We start from the raw sequence: 17,412 nt of genomic DNA, 5'->3' as shown, positions 1-17,412 counted from the left end.
GACAAATAAAATGTGAGTCCTGAAGCTTCGACTCGGCTCTGTCCCCCGTCCTGCCTGACTTTTCTTTTCTGTACTGTACTTTATCTCTGTGTCGTAGGGACGCTGTGTCCCTGTCCGAGCGTGAGCAGCAGCAGCTGTAGCCTTAGCACAGCGACTATATTCAGACCAGCTGAAGGACGAACATGTTCTTAATGAGGCGGCTAATGAGTTCTGTTCTTTTGTTGCTGTTTTATTTTTTTTCTTTTCTTCTTCCCAGGGTTAGGACGACCATTCGACCATTCAGCCGAGCCCCTTGACTCCCCCCTGCAGTCTGACTCGAAAGAGGTTGTTTTTTTTGTTCCGTACCACTTGGCCATTATCAATATTTAGTTTTACATTCTTGCAGTTCAAATGTAACACAAAAGTCATGGCATATTTCACTGTCGGTACGCCATGAGTAGATGATGACAAAAAGCACACATGGTAATGTTACTATGACAAATATAAGAAAAAAAGATAAGAGAGAAAGTAGGCAATTGTTTGTAAAAGAAACAATGACATTTATTTTTTTTCTTAGCGCTTTTCTTAATTAGTCTGTTGTGCCCATTGATCACATATAATACAGTTAATATAAAAATGGCTTTTTAACTTTACACCCAAAGCAACAACGAAATGTTTTCTTAAAATATGTATGCTAAAAATACTGAGAAAGTATTTCCACTAAAAGTACTGGAAAATAGCTTGTGATTCTGCAATGATGACATGACCATGTTTTGCTGTGGCTGACGAATTTCCACCATTTCTCTTCTGTTTACCTCATGTAGTTCTTGTTGTAGGCACTTACCAGAACATCCCAAACCACTTCTTGAGGCGGTAACACATCACTCACCTTAGTTTTAATTAACCTGTTCTATTTGTTTTAGTCCAATGTGTCCACATTTTTTCCCAGTCACCGTTGCAATGAGAACTACAAAGCATAAACAGCCATTTGGCAAATATCGTCTCCAGACACCCATTCTGTAGCTGAATTTCATTAAGCTTAATGTGACGCTGTAATCAAAAGTAGTCTGCTCCTTGCCTTAATTTAAAACCCATTTAAACTGTTCACATACAGAGGATTTGTCATTACATCAACATAATAGAATATATAACAATATTTCCATGAAAAATCAAGAATCCATTTTTAAATAGAAAAAGGGGGGTATATTTCATCAAAAGGCTTACACCATAGTCACTGTTATTTGTCTACTCTACTAAATCTCCCTTCCCATAATAGACAGGTGTTATTACTGGATCTCTAACTCGTCTATGGATGTTTGACAAAGCACAGACGGTATTGCTCGGGACCACACGGACAGTTCCACAACTCTGAACACATTTAACAGTCAATTACAAGAGAGTTGACCATCATCATCATCATCATCATCATTATCATCATCATCTTTGCTTTCTTTTCTCTGCCTGCATTTCTGTATGAATGGTGCTGAAATATATCGTTTTGCAGTAAATACCACTTACTGTTGATGTTAGCTTGGTTTGATGTAACGGTTACAAAGCCACCATTTCAACTAGGGTTGAAACTGGGATAGCATGTAGTCTATTTTAAACTGCTCCAGCTCAGTCCAATAATAGTTTTGCCAGAGTATCTGAGCTGGGGACCAGCAATGCCTTTGAAAACAGTACAACATCGTCCACCCCTGCCCGTGGCCTTGTCCGTTCACTGTAGTTGGTGTGTGGTGCTCTACAAAGTTGCGCTTCTTAAAAGGCATTGTCAGATACATTTATGACTGTGGCTTTTACTTCCACTCCACTTGGCAGTCCCTTACCCGAAACCCACAGCTTTGTGAAGAAAGAAGAGTGCATACCGGTAGCCTCCACTGATGTCAGCGAAGCTTTGGAGTCCCATTTCCTTATATCCCCATAAAGGTGGTGGTTCCTCAGAGACACATAAATAAACAGGCAGGCCACTGAAATCACAGCCAAGAGCACACCAAAGACAGTGATTACTGCTGCATCCCATTTTTCTGTGTCCTTGACTGCCAGCTCTAATCCCTTAGTGGTGACATTGACACATTTGGTGTCGTGGTTGTAGTGGATGCTGCGGATATCCACACACACTTTGTACAGAGTTGCGGGGCTGAGATGGGTGAGGTTGTAGGCCTGGATGTCTGAGGGAACCCTGGTGGTAAACGCTGTGGTGGGATGGTTTGCATCTGATACAGTGTACCATTTAATGTTGGGGGTCAGGGTGCTGGGGCCGGACTTCCAGGACACCAGAATAGAGTTCGTCTCCACTGATTTGACTACAATGTTCAGAGACCCGTTTGAAGGTTTGGGAAAATATCCATTCACTTCTACTGAAACGGATTTAAGATCAGCTCCGACCAGATTGTGGGCAACACAGGTGTAAACACCGGCTTCATTTTCTGTTATATCGTAGATGTCAAATGTTCCCTCTGGATGCATGTAGAACTTATCAGACATGGTGTTCGGCAGGACCCTGGTGCCAGACGGGGTGATCCAGTAGATGTCCGGCTCTGGTTCGGCAAAGGCCCGACAATGGAGTGACACAGAGCTCCCATTCTGTGCTTTAATATGCCCTGGCATGCTTTCAGGAGATATTAGCGGCAGACAAATCTCCATCATCTCCCTGAAGTGCACCTGTCGGACATGCTGGCCCTCGTACTCCGGAGGCTCTACACAGTACAGTGAATCGGGCTCCATGAAGCGAATGTTGGTCTTGTTCATGTTCATCCAGCGGACTACACAGTCACAGCGGATAGGGTTGCTGTGCATGCTGACCTCTCTGAGGTTAGGGAGAGATTCGACAGTAATCCTGTGGAGGGCACTGAGAGCATTACCGTTTAACATGAGGGTTTCCAGTCGCGGCAGTTTGTAGAAAGCATTAGGATGTATGTAGGATAGTTTAGGATTGTTAGTGGCTTCTATTTTTGTCAGTTCAGGGAGGTTATTGAGGGCAAAGCTGTCAATGGAAACTAGCTCTGGCATGCTATTAATCCCCAATTCTTTAAGATGGAGCATATCCACAAAGTCCCCTCTCTGTATCCTCGCAATGGGGTTTTTATTTAGATCCAAAAACTTAAGATTTTTTACATTTCTCAGGGCAGAATGAGGCACCTCAGGGAAAATATTATCATAGAAAGAGATACTCTCCAAGTTATCAAGCCCAGCCAGTGCATCGTCAGGAAGCTGCGAGACGTTCATTCTAGTGAGAACAAGACTGCGGAGGTTACTGAGAGGTTTGAAGTTCATATCATCAATAGAAAGAACTGGATTTTCACCAATCATTAGGATCTCTAGATTTGGCATGGGTTCAAACCACTCCCTTTTAATAACCTTCAGCTTGTTAGAATTGAGGTGAAGTCGCACAAGGTTGGTGAGACCTTGGAAAGCCATCGGGGATATGGACGAGATGATGTTGTGATTCATGTAGAGCTCCTGAAGGTTTGTCACTTCTGACAGACATCGCTCGGGTAGCTCTCGTATCCAGTTCTCCTCCATATGAAGGGACAGGAGCTGAGGAAGATTTCCCAGATGGATGTCGCTGATTGACGAAAAGTTGTTTTGCGATAAATCAATCTCTGTGATGTTAGCCAGATAATCCAAAGGTTTGTCAATCTTGGCAACATTGTTTGTTTGCAGTAATAGTACTTGTGTGCCCATTGGTAATTTTTCTGGTAGGCTAAAGAGTCCCAAGTCATTGCAGTCTACTGTCTGCGCCTCCATGTACACTGAACTGGGAGAAAACCAGGGTCTAATCTCGCATACACAGAGCTTTGGGCAGTCAGGCCTCACCTCGGTGGCCACAACAAAAGAGGCCATGGCCAAGCCAATAAAGAGCCGATCCACAAATGACACGTCCTTCATATTGGACTGATTCCGTCCAGTAAGAAATTGGTCCTTGTAGATAAAGTGGTCTGAGCTGTGAACTTCACAAATAATGAATCATTTGCTGCAGCTGCTGAGGCGATTGACTGACCGCCCCTTCCACCACCGCCGCCCCTGCCACCACCACCACCACAGGGCTCCCTGTTTTTATTTTGTCTTGCTGTGTAGACACCCTTGAATATAATGACCAATCACTCACTGTTGCCTGCTGGTGTCGGGGTTTCGGGCCAAGGTTGCAATCCGGCAGAACCAAAAAAGTGGGAGGGGGGGAAAGGAGGGGGAGAGAAAGGATGGACCAATATCAAACCTCAAAGGACTTCTATTAAGCACGTTTATAGGTATCCATGGAAAGTCTGCTCTTTCTTTAAAGACGAATGTCCTCATTGATTGTCTTCACTAGCTTCCAGAATCCACAGCCCAGTCCATTCCTACCTGTGTAGACAGAGGAGAGCAGTATTACACCATAATAAAGGTGGTCAAGAAATGTCATAAGAGGAGGATTTGGGCATATTGACATTTGTTATAGGCACACTGATGCGTGTTGACATTTATACATGCTCCCTTCAAGACAAAGAACAATGGATGTATATCTGGTTGACCTTCTAGACTTCATTCTGGGGATGTACCATGTTCCCCTGCAATATACCATTCAGTCCCAATGTTAGCAGTGTGAACTATTATTAATTAAAGAGAAGGCTTTATTAAGATTATTAAATGGCAGACATCCTAGGGTTTAAACATTAGGCTTAAGGCCAAGCTGCTTTAAGACACTAGAATATGTTAGTCACTATAGCAACAAGTAAATGGGCAGCAAATAACACAACATCGTGAGACAGTTAGGTCATATATGCAAACTAAGCAATTGACCTAGATTCAGTTTTCACCTGTTTGTTGGGAGATGCAGCAACTGACAGCCATGAAAATACAAAAAAATGCGCTGATGTAATTAATCTTTTGGTTATCTACAAATCTGTATGCTAGTAGGGTTTAGCATTTTTGGAAAATACAGGTCATGCAGTGCAACACGTTACTATCAGGTGAAACACGGATATACAGAAGCCTAGAGGGAAGAAAGTACATGATTATTATTTTGTGGTCTTTGACACAGATGTTTACATATAGCCAAAACCCAAAGAACCATCAATTTAATGTACATTTTATTTTCTAAAACAACATTTAAAATGACACCTTTGTTATATTAAAAGTGCACTCCTCCCCATCCTTTCACTATTTTTTGAGACACTTAAGCATTTACTCTGTAACTCATCATTTTGTGTCATCGCTCAAACAGTAATTGTAGTAAAACTGAATAGCTCTTTTCGCAAAAAGCAATGTACATGCCACTGCCTTTTGTATTGTATTTGTGGAAATGTTGAGGGCATTATTTTGTGTATAAATTTCCCTTTTAGACACTCAAATTTAAATGACAATGGGTAAAATATTGTAAACTAGGATTTAAAGCAGTGAGTGAATTGAGTGAAAGCTCAAGATACACGTTTTGTTTTTTTTGCACATTTTATTAGATATTAAAGAGACCCTCCTGTAAAAACACAACAAACTCTCAAAAACACAGATTCAGACAGCGAGGGGTGGGGCTTTCTATGTCATCAAGCTGCTGACCAGTAGTAGGGAGGTGGGTGAAAATAGGGGCAGGGACTGTTTGCATTTTCATAGATCTGCGCTTAAATGACGGCAAAGGTTTCGAGTTGCATTTCAGCCATTTGAAGGTCCTGTGGGATTTTATTTCTTGGAACCAAAAAAAAAAATCTAAATATGTTGTTTTGGTAAACGGAGATTAGTTTTTAGAGGTTTAATGGATGCCAAAAGAGAGACTTCAAACCATTTGGTTTTGGTATATACAGAACAAAACTTTAGTACTTTTGGTCAATAATGTGACAATCTTTGAAGAGCCACATTGTCTATAATGGTATCAGTGCATTTCTGGTTTTAGGCATTTTAGGCATATTTTGGATTTTTCACCATTATTAGCACAGTTATTAGATAAAGTGCATCTAAAAGCTCTAATAAACATAAGGCATACAAATCAAGCAGTAATCGTATTTTGTCTTTTGATGGTCATTCATGTAGTGTAATGGAGGTGATACAGTTCTTTCGCTCCTTACAGTAACAAATATTTGTTTAATTCTCCTTAAATAAGTTCATACAAGCATGAAATGATATCGTATATAGGAGGTAGTCATACATGGTACTTTGCAAATATAACGATGATGCATCTTCTTGCAGACGAGTCAGATGTGTCTTTTCTTTATACAGTGTCTCATGTACCGTCATGTCATTAGTGTCTTCACTGTATCTCGCTACGGCTGAAGTTGAACTGTACCATGTAATTTGCTGTATGTGACTGCCTCTTACTGAACAGATGGGTTCGATGGTGCTTGTGGTATTTTGAGCCTAAAAGAGCAGGCAGCACATCACAGAGAGAGTCAAAGGAGACAGGGGATGAAATGGAAAGAATCAAGAGAAGAAGTGTGACGGCAGCTGGAAAGAACAAGAAAAGAGAGAAATGATTTCATTTCATCACCCTCGCTGTTTCCACCTCAGCGGCTACAGGGAAGATGTGGGGGGGAAAAATAAATAAATAAAGGAATGAGAACTTCTGAAGGCAGCAGAAACGCTGCAGTTTGCCCCGCTGGCGAAGCCAAGCCAAGGGTCCATTCCTCAACCTCTGCTCCAGCGTAGTCTGGTTAGAGGGGGGAGGCGGGCATGGAGCTAGTGAGTGTAGAGAGGGAGAGGAGAGGGGTGGTGAGGGTATTATTTTTCAAAAGCACCTGGCACTTTAATAAGCTGCTGCACCCAGAGCATTCTGATAAACAGGCTTTAGCCTCTCTCCCTCGGCACTGGCTCTTCATTGCGGGTTACGCAGTTGATCCGTACCCTGGAAGCACAGGACAGACTCTGTAATTCAGCCTACAGCGTTTGGGTCTCACCTAAGCTCACTCTGGCTTCTTTCCTTCGTAATCACAATTACCAGCAGTGTAATGTGGTCAGGTTAACTGTTATTGCTCAGCTTTATTGTACATTCACCGCAGGTGGCTCAAACAGGGCCTGATGTTATTTGTTTAACCAATGCTGTTAATTGTTTCCGTGGCGTCATTTTTGGACCGATTGATTTTGTTGATCAATATTTCCCGTCGGAGACAGGAGCGCTCAAAACTACACGTTTCTGAACGGGCGGTGTTGGTGTGGAGTAAGACCGGCCCTTTTTTCCACAACACATTAAATCGAGTATTGCTCCATCGGATTTGGCGAGGCTTGAGGATGGATGTGAAGAAGGGAAGGGGGAAGAAGGAAGAAATAGGGACAGATTGGGAAAGAGATTTCATTTGGTTTGGCTAATGTTAATGTGTGCTTGTCCACATTGGTGAAAATCAAGGATAGGATTAGGAAGGCTTTGCAGGACAATTTGCAAGATGCGACGGCCAGCAAGCGCAACATATTTCCCTGCTAATTAATGAGGATAAAAGTCTGCTAATGATAATCCAACATGTGGTTTAGATTTTAGATATGGTTAAGGCAATAGTGTGTGTCTTACTCCCAAGGTGGACCACCTTTTCATTATGCCATATTGCAGTTACTGCTTATGTTTTGAACGCTGCAATTGGCAAGGCAGAAAACCCTCATTATTGTGCACATTGTTTTGTTGAAATAAATACAACTACAGCTAATTCTGTATAAATGAGGTCAAATTTACAGCTTCCTGGATGCCATCTGAGGTTCCAGTGAAGGGCTGTTCAAGGAAAACACTGGGAGAGAGGAGGCTGATTCAATCGGAGGTGACATCTTGTGTGACAATGTGTCTGATGTGGCAAATGTACTGAGTCTTCAGGCACACTTCCCGCCCGAGCAAAATAGTGTTGAGTCAATGACTTGGTTACATAACAAAACCGTTTAGAATGAAAAGACAATTGAGGCAAGACGGCTACATAGCGTACAACTTAGAACATGTTCATACAATGCATGCTTTCAGATTAGATGACAGGGAATGACAAGTGGAGCGTGCTCAGAGCTCAGTATACCTCAGAACTCAAGATAAAACAAGAGCAAAATTGAAAAGCTTTTTAACAAGCTTGTTTGGCTGTTTGTTCAGGATATTTTACATAAGCTTCAGCTTGAAATACGGTGGTATACTTCCACAACAAACTACATTATTTTAAGTAAGCCATCCTAATCATCTGCAGGCGGTTGAACACCTAAATTGGTATTGTACGACTGCATTATGTGGAGCCCAGTTAAGGGGCAGTCTATATTCGACAGGCCTGCCATCGTGTCTGCTGTGACTACGGAGTCCACTTGTGCTAACCTATTAGTAAAGGTCCAGTCAAGTTACCCAGCCGCAGCCCTCCGCCCACACACACACACACGCACACACACACACACACACACACACGCACACGCACACGCACACACACACACGCACACACACACAGCCACTATGTAGAGCTAATTTCCCACAATCCGCTGCTCAGTTGCTGGTAATTGAGGCGGAGCGAGAGAGGAGGGAGAATACAGAGAAGAAATCTGGAGGACAAAATGACTCGCCAGAGGAGGAACTTGTCTTCGTATCAGTGGCGGTGTATTAACCTCGAGTGACCCTTAAACCGCTGTCACTGCAGGAAATCTTAGCATGACCGTAAAGCAGAAGATCTACACAAAAACGACTCACAGATTACGAGAAAACCGGCAGGGAAAAATGTCACATGTTTGGCATTAAGTGGCGATGTAACTGCCAGACAAAGAGAAATGTGGCTAATATGGCTGGGGTAAATTGAATTCAAAGATGGATGTTTGTAATCTGTGCGTGGAAAAGCTTTAGGAAATCCTGAGTAGAGAGATACTTGACCAGCACCAGGTAATATAAAGCAGAAATGGGATCTTCTGTAACTTAATGTCCACCTGCACGAACACATTAAGACTAAACTTTGACGTGTCCAGGGAGCCTTTTGTAGGTCAGGCTGAGGTGTTCACTCACGGTGCTAACATGAGTTCCCAGGTGTCAGAGGAAGGGGGCGGCAATCATTCAAGCCATGGTCTCCGAAGCAGCTCCATTACAGCGGGAGGCTGACAGTCTTGCCGATGGGCTTTCCACTTTGGCCAGTGTTAATCCTGGCTGTGAACATTACAGCGAACACTCTCCTCGTCTCTGGCTTGTTTTAGGATTGCCTTAACCTTCCTTAACTGTGTGAACTACAACTTGGTTTGTTGCAATGAAAAAAAGCCAAGTTGCCTATTGACATGTTCAACAGACTCTGAGAAACATTAACATTCATTTGGAGCTTCAATCCACCTGAGGAATGGATGTCCAATATTCACTCTCCGTTTAGCTCATTTGCCTTCTGCCAACAGACAACTCCAGAGAAAAATATCTGACTCTTGAGAAGGTAAATGCCCCCAGAATATCCACCAGGTAGATGCAAACTTTGTCTCCCTGCTGTTTTATTCTGGACAGATAGCTTCAAGCTGCCGGCTGCAGCTGAATATTACGCTATGAACTGAAAGATGCTACGTACAAAGCTCCATCAAGCTGAGGACAGCTGCAGAGTCGGGTGTTTAATATCCGTGGGTTTGTCACTACATAAGACTTTTTGATCCCCACGTTGTCTTAAACGCATACAAATACATCGACACAAAATTCAGTACAAAGTTTCTAGGAACACACCGCGGCAAAGAAATACATGTATATATGTGCATATGTATATATGTTTGGTTCGTGTATTAATTTGAGGAACGTTAGATTAAGATCGTCCTCCTCCAAAAGAAACAAACCCTCAGGGTTTTTGCGACTCACAGTTCCATGTTAAAGTAAAGTGGGCTCCGGCAGTCTTATAAATAATCCCAATCTGATGTACTGGAGAAGTGACGCAGTTCACGTGACGTCTAATGTGAGTTTTGTCCCGTGTTAGGAGGCAGCTCGGTGGACGGTTCGGTGTATCAGCGGACGTGGGTGCAGGAGACCACATGTTCTCTTACCGTTACTAACACGAGGCTGGAACATTTATTTATTTATTTTTATTTACAATAGTGTTTACCGTTGCCGTGACGACGAAGGTTCCATAACTTTTAAGGAAGTAGTAACTTCAACACACAAACTGGTTCAAATCATTATTTTAACCCAAACCATTCCCTTTCCTTAAACCCAACCCAGAGGGGGGGTTTTTTTGTGCCTGAACTTTGACCTGATATTACCAGACCCAAATCCACTGCACTAACTATTTGGATCCGACGTCCACACTTCAGCATTACTGAGTGAGCCCTAATGTGAGCAGGTTTTCCAGACCACGATCATTGTGAAGCCTGAAGCTTTGAGCAAGGCATCCGGAGCCAGGCTAGTTAGAACTAAATAGGGGTACTAATTTTGGGAACACTCCTGTGGATCGTATTGCTTTATATTGTGCAGGGTAGATCCATTATTTTCCACAGCAGCCAGGCATTAAACTTTTTTTGCTAAATATTTCAACGTTTTGCTCCTCAGCTTTGTTCTTGCACAAAGTGGAAATTCACACAAAAACAGGCAGATGGAATTAAACTTGTCATATTTTCATTTTTGGACAAAAATAGGCCTTTTAAAAACGTTTTCGTAGCAGCGTCGTTGCATCATCATTAAGAGTGGGAAGCTACTATATTTATTGACATACTCCAGTAGCTGTTCAGAAATGACTGTGTCATTGCATCATCAGTATAAACTGCCTTTAGTCCTTGTTAGTCACAGATTTCCTTCTTAATAAGAATGACATTTGACATGACTGAGAAAGCCTGGAATCCCCCCCCCCCCTCATTAAAATGTGCCACATCTCGGCTGCCATATTGTTGTAAAGTGCAGAACTTTTTTCTTTTTTTCTGTAATATGAATTTGGTTGTGTAATATAAATTGTACTTTGTACATTTTATATGGCTTGAAGATCATTTGCTCTCATCTGATATTGGCACCAGACTAATTGGGATGAGGCTACATTTAAAGAGGTTCACCCGCTGTCAAGGTGAAAAGCTTTTCCATTCACATCTTGGCAACACCTCGCTTATACTTTCCCACCGGGCCACCTCCATTATACTAACACTGTGGCTGTTCCGGACAGTAATGGCACAAATACCGTTTGATTAGAGACCAGTGAGATATGACCACTTTAAATTAATGAGTGTGCACAGTCGGGGCAGAAAGCGTTGGTCCGGGTGGCTCTGCAGTGCTAATTCAGGAAAGCCTGACTCAAGTTGTCTGGGCGGCCAAACAGCCGGGCAGAGCTGTTTGTTTTATGCTGTTTATTGAAATGAGTTATAACCCCCCCCCCCCCCCTCCACCACCACCACCACCATCCTCCTCCTCCCCTCCTCCCCTCGCGTCACCTCACAGGGCTCGGATGGGGTTTAGCGAAGCGGGGACGTGAAGGTGATTGCTTTGTCACAGGTTGGTCGCTTATCAGTGCCCTTTTGTGGACCAGGTGACCTCCAGTTCAAGTAAAAATCAGTTATTGGACAAAACGCAAGTTGGGTGAGCACAGAGGAGCAAATTTGTGAGATCGGGAAGTGGGTTTTTGTGGGGAGCATATTGGCCCTGAGGGAGATGATTATGAGACCTGCACGGTTTAAGCGGTAACAAGGCAGTATTGCATCTGCTGAGAGGTAGATATTACACTCACTGTGGTAAAACTGGGCGGAAGACATAAAGGTCAGGCGTAAGTGGAAAGTAGGGCGCAGCCGAATTGCCTCCTCTTTCAGGAGAATAGCCGGTGTATTGTAGAAATGGTTCACTGGGAATTTTGATCCACTGGTAATAAGCCTTGCAGGCCTTCCTTCAAGTCGCCCCCTGCTCGCTCGGGCGCTTTCATTTTTTTTTCTGCCCCGCTTGTTCTCTCATTGGATTTTTTTTTTTCCATGATAATCCAATACCCACATCTCTCTTTATGAACCGTTTCATCCCACTTTCTCACATTTTGTCTCGGCTCTTCAAACCCTTATGACGAACAATTCTCCCTATTTTCCCGACAAGCAACTGGACGATAGAGAATTTCATTTTGTCTCTCTGCATATTCAGGTCTTGATTTGTGCGACTGTCCCGTTTCTTGTTTGCCGTCGGAATAATTGCCTTCCCGGTATTTTTCTCTGCTGCCGTGCCACCTCTGATATATCCGCATACATGTCTGACTGTCTGTCTTTGTATATCTTTTAAACGGTAATTACAAATGTCCATGCGACTCAGTGACCGGTAACCTCTAATGTCCACTGCTTTGTCCATTTTTATTTACAGTAGAAGTAAATATATTGTCCGTGTGTTAAGATGGCTGGTCATGGTTTTATGTGCAAACCATAATGTCACTTATCGATTCACAATATTTAGATTTTGTCATATTACCTTAGTCAGTTTGCATTAATGCATTAATACAAAGTTACAGGTGACTGATATAAACAAAATCATGTATCTCCCATTTTTGTCATTTTCATTTTCCAGATAAACTTCAGTATTAAGGTTGAAAAAATTCCACTGTTTCTTAAAAACAGTGGGGTTTTTTTGGTCCTCATTAAAAGATGTGCAGATACATGGCTTTTCAGTATTATAAAAGATGAGATTGTTTCTATCCATCCTAATATTCGTCTCACTGTTAACCTTTTTTTTTTTTTTTGATGCTCGGGTGTCCCTTTTCGGGGATAAGCAAAAACACTTGTGGTAGACGCCTGGACCCTCGGTGAACATACAGCACAGCCGTGATGTAACCGAGCCAAGGCTGATATATATTCTGGGTAAGCCCCATATTGGGTGGAGGCCTCCGGAAGGCTTTACTGTCCCTCCCTCTACCCTCCACCTCATTGATTTACCATTATACTTTCTCCAAGGTAAGGAAGAGTCCATTAAAGGGAACCTTCAATGTGTGTATGCATAATGAAGCTTCCTGTATGTATGTATGTGTGTGTGTGTGTGTGTGTGTGTGTGTGTGTGCGTGTGCGTTTCCATGCGGGGGCAGGTGGAAACCTTTCCTTTTACATCTGCACTCGTATGGCCATGAATCAGTGGCAAGTCGACTGTTAATGTAAAATCAATGTTCCAAATTAACCACAGGAGCCCCGTCTCTGGTTTTTCAGCTCTTTTCTGGAGAAGACATGCCCTTGGGCTGAGTGAGTGAGAACACACATGCTGCACGTATCGAACGCACACCTCGTGCGCACACACACACACACACACACACACACACACACACACACACACACACACACACACATCAGACACATATGGACGGCGGACAGGAACACATGCAAATACACCAAAAAGATCCGTGCATTTGCAGACACGAGCATCCACGCGTAATTTAGCTGCCAGTGTCCTCACAGAGAACATTAAAAAAAAAATAATAATAACACGCGCCCGCTCATTCGCATAATGCATGCATAACGCACCACACAGTGAAAGAGCACAGTTAGGTCCCCTTGTCTAATTCGCATAGTGCTGCATCTATTAAAATTAAACCAAGGTATCCAGCTTAAGGCTGCCGCTGATAAGGTCAAAGGCGTATCGAACATTCCAACACTCATTTTTCCCGCAACATAATCGCACTCACTCTTGACAAAAATCTGCATAATGTTCCATGTATAGCTGCTAGCTAGAATGAAAGAGGGAGGTGTGAGAATGGGAGGGAGAGGGACAGGCAGGGGGGGGGGGAATGGAGCCAGCGGCATATCCCTCAAAGTCAGAGCCAAATTGAATCTGCAGGTGCAAATGTGGCGTGTGTGCTGCCTCGAAGATGCGCAGCTATCTATATTTATATGACTAATATATGGTTGGTCAAGGGGCCAAGAAGCCTGCGGGGAATAAGTCCCCACGACAGACGGAATCAATCATTATATACCACTGAAACGCATTTATCGCTGGCTCCGACCTCTTTATTATGATTTCATGGGGTTTGATATGGGCTCTGTGTTTTCATTCGCCGCTGCTCCTCCTCAACTAAAACCGATGAAAGATACGGCGCTTTCAAATGCCACCGTGGCTTTGGGTCTGCTCAGCAGTGCTCTGGCCAGCTGATTTGAAAACCGTAACCACTTAGCAAATGGGCTTTTAGGTGCATATTTCGGCCCGCCCGCCCGCGTGTGTGTGTGTGTGTATGTATGTGTGCATGCGACGGTGCGTTATCCCGTGCGTGCAGCTTCATCACTACACGAAAACTGTGTTGGGTCTCGTGATACAGCATCACCAAACCCTTTCATGCGAGCACTGAGGGCCTATATGTACGAGTCTCAATGCAGGACAGATGGACGGCACAGCAGTGGCCCTTTTTAGATGTCCTCCTTCCTCTCTGCTCCTCTTTGAAACTGCAATATCGGCATATGTTTCTATCATGTCCAGCTCTGATAGGAATCTGCAAAATGGCAGACTAATTAGCTTTGATATTGGTGGGAGCATCGGCATCAGTCTATCGAACATTTAGCTATTGGGTTTTTTTTTTGGGGGGTTTTTTGTACACCGACCATTTTGCGTCTCACTCCACAAGTGTGTGCAAGCTAAATACCTAAAATATAAAAGTAAATGTCACTGGATACAAAGGAAGTGTCACATCCCATTCTGACCTTCAGAGAACACCAAAATGTCATGGATGTCGCCATCAAACCACATTTTGATCCTCAGCCTGCTTTTCTTTTTTGTGGGTATTCTCTCTTTCTTCTTCTGCCTCTTTTTATATAATCTGATTCTGACACAGTCCATTCACCACATCCAAAACAAACATGTACATCATTCCGTTCTCCCCCTTGTTCTTTTTGCCCTCTGTCTCTGCTTATTCCATTTTAATGGGTGCCTGTGTTTGTTTGGGAACAGGATGCTATCAGAGAGCCTCTGCTTGGCTGCACAAGCTGATCCCCCGCAGCCGTCTTGTGAATATGTTTACATGCATTTCACTCAGGAGCTCCAATAGATCCTTGGGCCTCTCGTTACCACCATTACGAGGAAGGAAAAAAAAAAAAAAAAAAAAAAATCTTGTGATTAATTGGATTTTGATGGCACTATAGGTTTCCTGAACCTCCACTCGGAGCCAAGAGTAGCATTTGGCACCCACACATCCTCTCAACCTGCTCCCCTTTGCCTATGGAGAAATTAATATGGAACACCCACACTTTGCTGCCTATCATGCTCTCAAAGCCTCCACAAGGCCACTACAGGCACAATACCTTTTCCAACCCCGCCTCTGCTTCTCACCGTTTTCAAACGCGGATCAATAGGCAATTCGCAAAGCCACTCACTTTAAGCGTATGACTTGCTGTGGACATGTAATATTGATTTGTTTTGAACAAATGCGCCCAAATTAATGAAGAAAGACATTACTGCTTTGTTTTATTGTTTTGATCAACTGTGGGGAGAAACTGGAATGTTATGAACACCAGTGTGTACTTGATTTCTGAGCCTTCCTGAGCGTTTGAGACTACATTTTGCATGGCAACACTGGTGCCGGTTGAACATTATAATATAAGCCTCAAATGGCTCTGCCTTGACCGGCAGGTAGTCCAATAATTCAAAGTGGGAGCAACACATGTGTGGGCTGAGGTTTTCTCAGTATGGCGTGGTGTCTGATGTGAGGGCACGGTGGCTCTCGCGGCATTTGAATGTGCGTTTTGTATGGAGCAGCTGCTTCGGGGTGACTCATTCGCACTGTAGAAGCCAAAATCTATTGTATCCATCACCGGGAACAAGCAAGTTGACACACACGCACACACACACACACACACACACACACACACACACACACACACACACACACACACACACACACACACACACACACACACGCACACACACGCACACACGGAAGATTACAGCCAACCGGATCCGGTAGCCCCTGTGGTGAAAATCACATTTGTCATTACCGGACTTTATCTGCGTATTGAAATATTCATGCGGAATACATCTGCTGCATGACAGAGATTTTGGACAGAGGGTGGGAGGCATAAAAATTTGAGTGGGTGAGTGAGAGGAAGGGTAGAGAGACGCCCCAATGCAGTTAAGGGATTAGTAAATGCCATCCGTCTCCCTCTCTCTCCTTCTCCGGATGCCTGGATGTGTGGGCGTGCAGGCACAAGCAGGTGAAGTGATGACGGTGAATGTGCTCGAAGATGCTCTTAGCTGCTGTGTTAATTACGCAAAAGCCCGGGATGCAAAGTGTCGATAAGGCGGTGGAGGCAAAAAAAAAAAAAAACATCGCTTCTGTCCAGTATTAAGGGAGAGTGTGATGTCGTTAAGTGTTTGCGGGGCGAAAACAAAAGCCACAGGATGTGTAATGTACTTTCGTGACATGTGTGTGTGTGCCGACTTTTCTGTTTGCAACAGGAAGGTTTAACCGAGAAGGGGTGAGGAGGAGAGGGCGGGGGGTGGCCACCATTCTGTGGATTTCTTCGAGACGTGTCTGGTGTGCGCTCACTAAGCAGAAACCCGAGGACATTACATTGCCACTCCATCATCACACACACACACACACACACACACACACACACACACACACACGTACGTCCGTTTTGCATGTCTCTAATGAATTCCCCTCGTTAGCCAACACAGTTCAAATCTGGACTGGTTAAGGCACATCCTGCATAGTTGCGCAAAAGCGCGTCTCCACGTCAAGTGAAGGTTCGAGGCCAGTCATCAGGCTCATTATCCCGCTATTTTTGCCTTTTAGTTCTGCACTCGCCCATGAGAGATTGCTATTTAGGAAGCGACCCGATACGTTACTTAAATCAAAGTATGTTTGGTAAAACATCCCCGGTCCTCTGAATTTAGGCTTTTTCATTAACTTGGAAAATGCGTTGCGCAGACACAATCGTGCGATGTGGATGAAATGACAGATAAATATAACAGGAGCGAACAGAGTAAACTTACCCGATTTATTCATCATAGAATACGAAGCAGAATGTGTTTTCTATATTCCCATCAAGTGCGCCGCTCCAGTGACGAGAGAGAGCCCCAGCGCGCAACATAAAGCCAGTCAACAATGTGTGGTCTTCTTGTTTTCACGCAGTTGATGAGAAATCAGTTCTAGGCTCTCCTCCACGGGGAAAAAAAAAAAAAAAAAAAAAAAAACACACACACACACACGGGCTTCTGCATGAGGGCAAAGCAAAACCGCGAAGTCCAAAAGCAGGTTGGCGAGAGTGTGAAGAAAGACTCATGTGTTCCCTGTGCCCTTCCCTTCCCGTCTTCACAGCGGCTGTTAAGGGCGCATCTCTCCCCTCGATCAACTGTCAGGCGGACCACATAGATGCGCCGCCGTCTCCTCAGCAGTCAGTCATTAATATTAGAACAAACCCCGACTCTCCAGAGAGCAGCCAATAGCGTCAGAGAAGCAGGCGAGGTGCTCGCAGCATCCCTATTCTGGTTGGCTGAATGGAGCCGTCAGTCATCTCCCTGAAGCCTGTTCTCATCTACGTCTTGTTCTGTTGGAGGTGAAGCACGCTGCAAGAAATATCCACATTAACAATTCAATCTGGCCAGACGCGAGTCCTAAAATGGTGTTTAGAATCAAATAAAACATGTGTGAATATATA

The 17,412-nt window shown here is 43.8% G+C and overlaps 1 protein-coding gene across 1 annotated transcript; it reads right to left on the bottom strand.

Moving 5' to 3' along the window:
- Window positions 1–304: 304 nt before the first annotated feature.
- On the bottom strand, window positions 305–17,141 carry LOC138627097 (leucine-rich repeat neuronal protein 3). Its single transcript, XM_069709189.1, has 2 exons — window positions 16,748–17,141; window positions 305–4,320 (listed from the first exon to the last, which is right to left on the bottom strand). Exon 2 carries the CDS (start codon window positions 3,865–3,867, stop codon window positions 1,738–1,740), a length of 2,130 nt encoding a protein of 709 aa, XP_069565290.1. The 5' UTR covers window positions 3,868–4,320; window positions 16,748–17,141; the 3' UTR covers window positions 305–1,737.
- Between the last annotated feature and the right edge of the window lie 271 nt (window positions 17,142–17,412).

This window comes from Brachyistius frenatus, unplaced genomic scaffold (assembly GCF_029030835.1).
Source record: "Brachyistius frenatus isolate BFR_SWC_R1_liver_20210118 unplaced genomic scaffold, ASM2903083v1 Contig_81, whole genome shotgun sequence".
Classification (NCBI taxonomy): domain Eukaryota; kingdom Metazoa; phylum Chordata; class Actinopteri; family Embiotocidae; genus Brachyistius; species Brachyistius frenatus.
The sequence above is the reverse complement of the archived record's forward strand: the minus strand, read 5'-3'. Positions and strand labels throughout refer to the sequence as shown.

What these genes read in the sequence shown, in the direction of transcription:
- LOC138627097 (XM_069709189.1), bottom strand. Translation starts at nt 3,867, where the DNA reads ATGAAGGACGTGTCATTTGTGGATCGGCTCTTTATTGGCTTGGCCATG.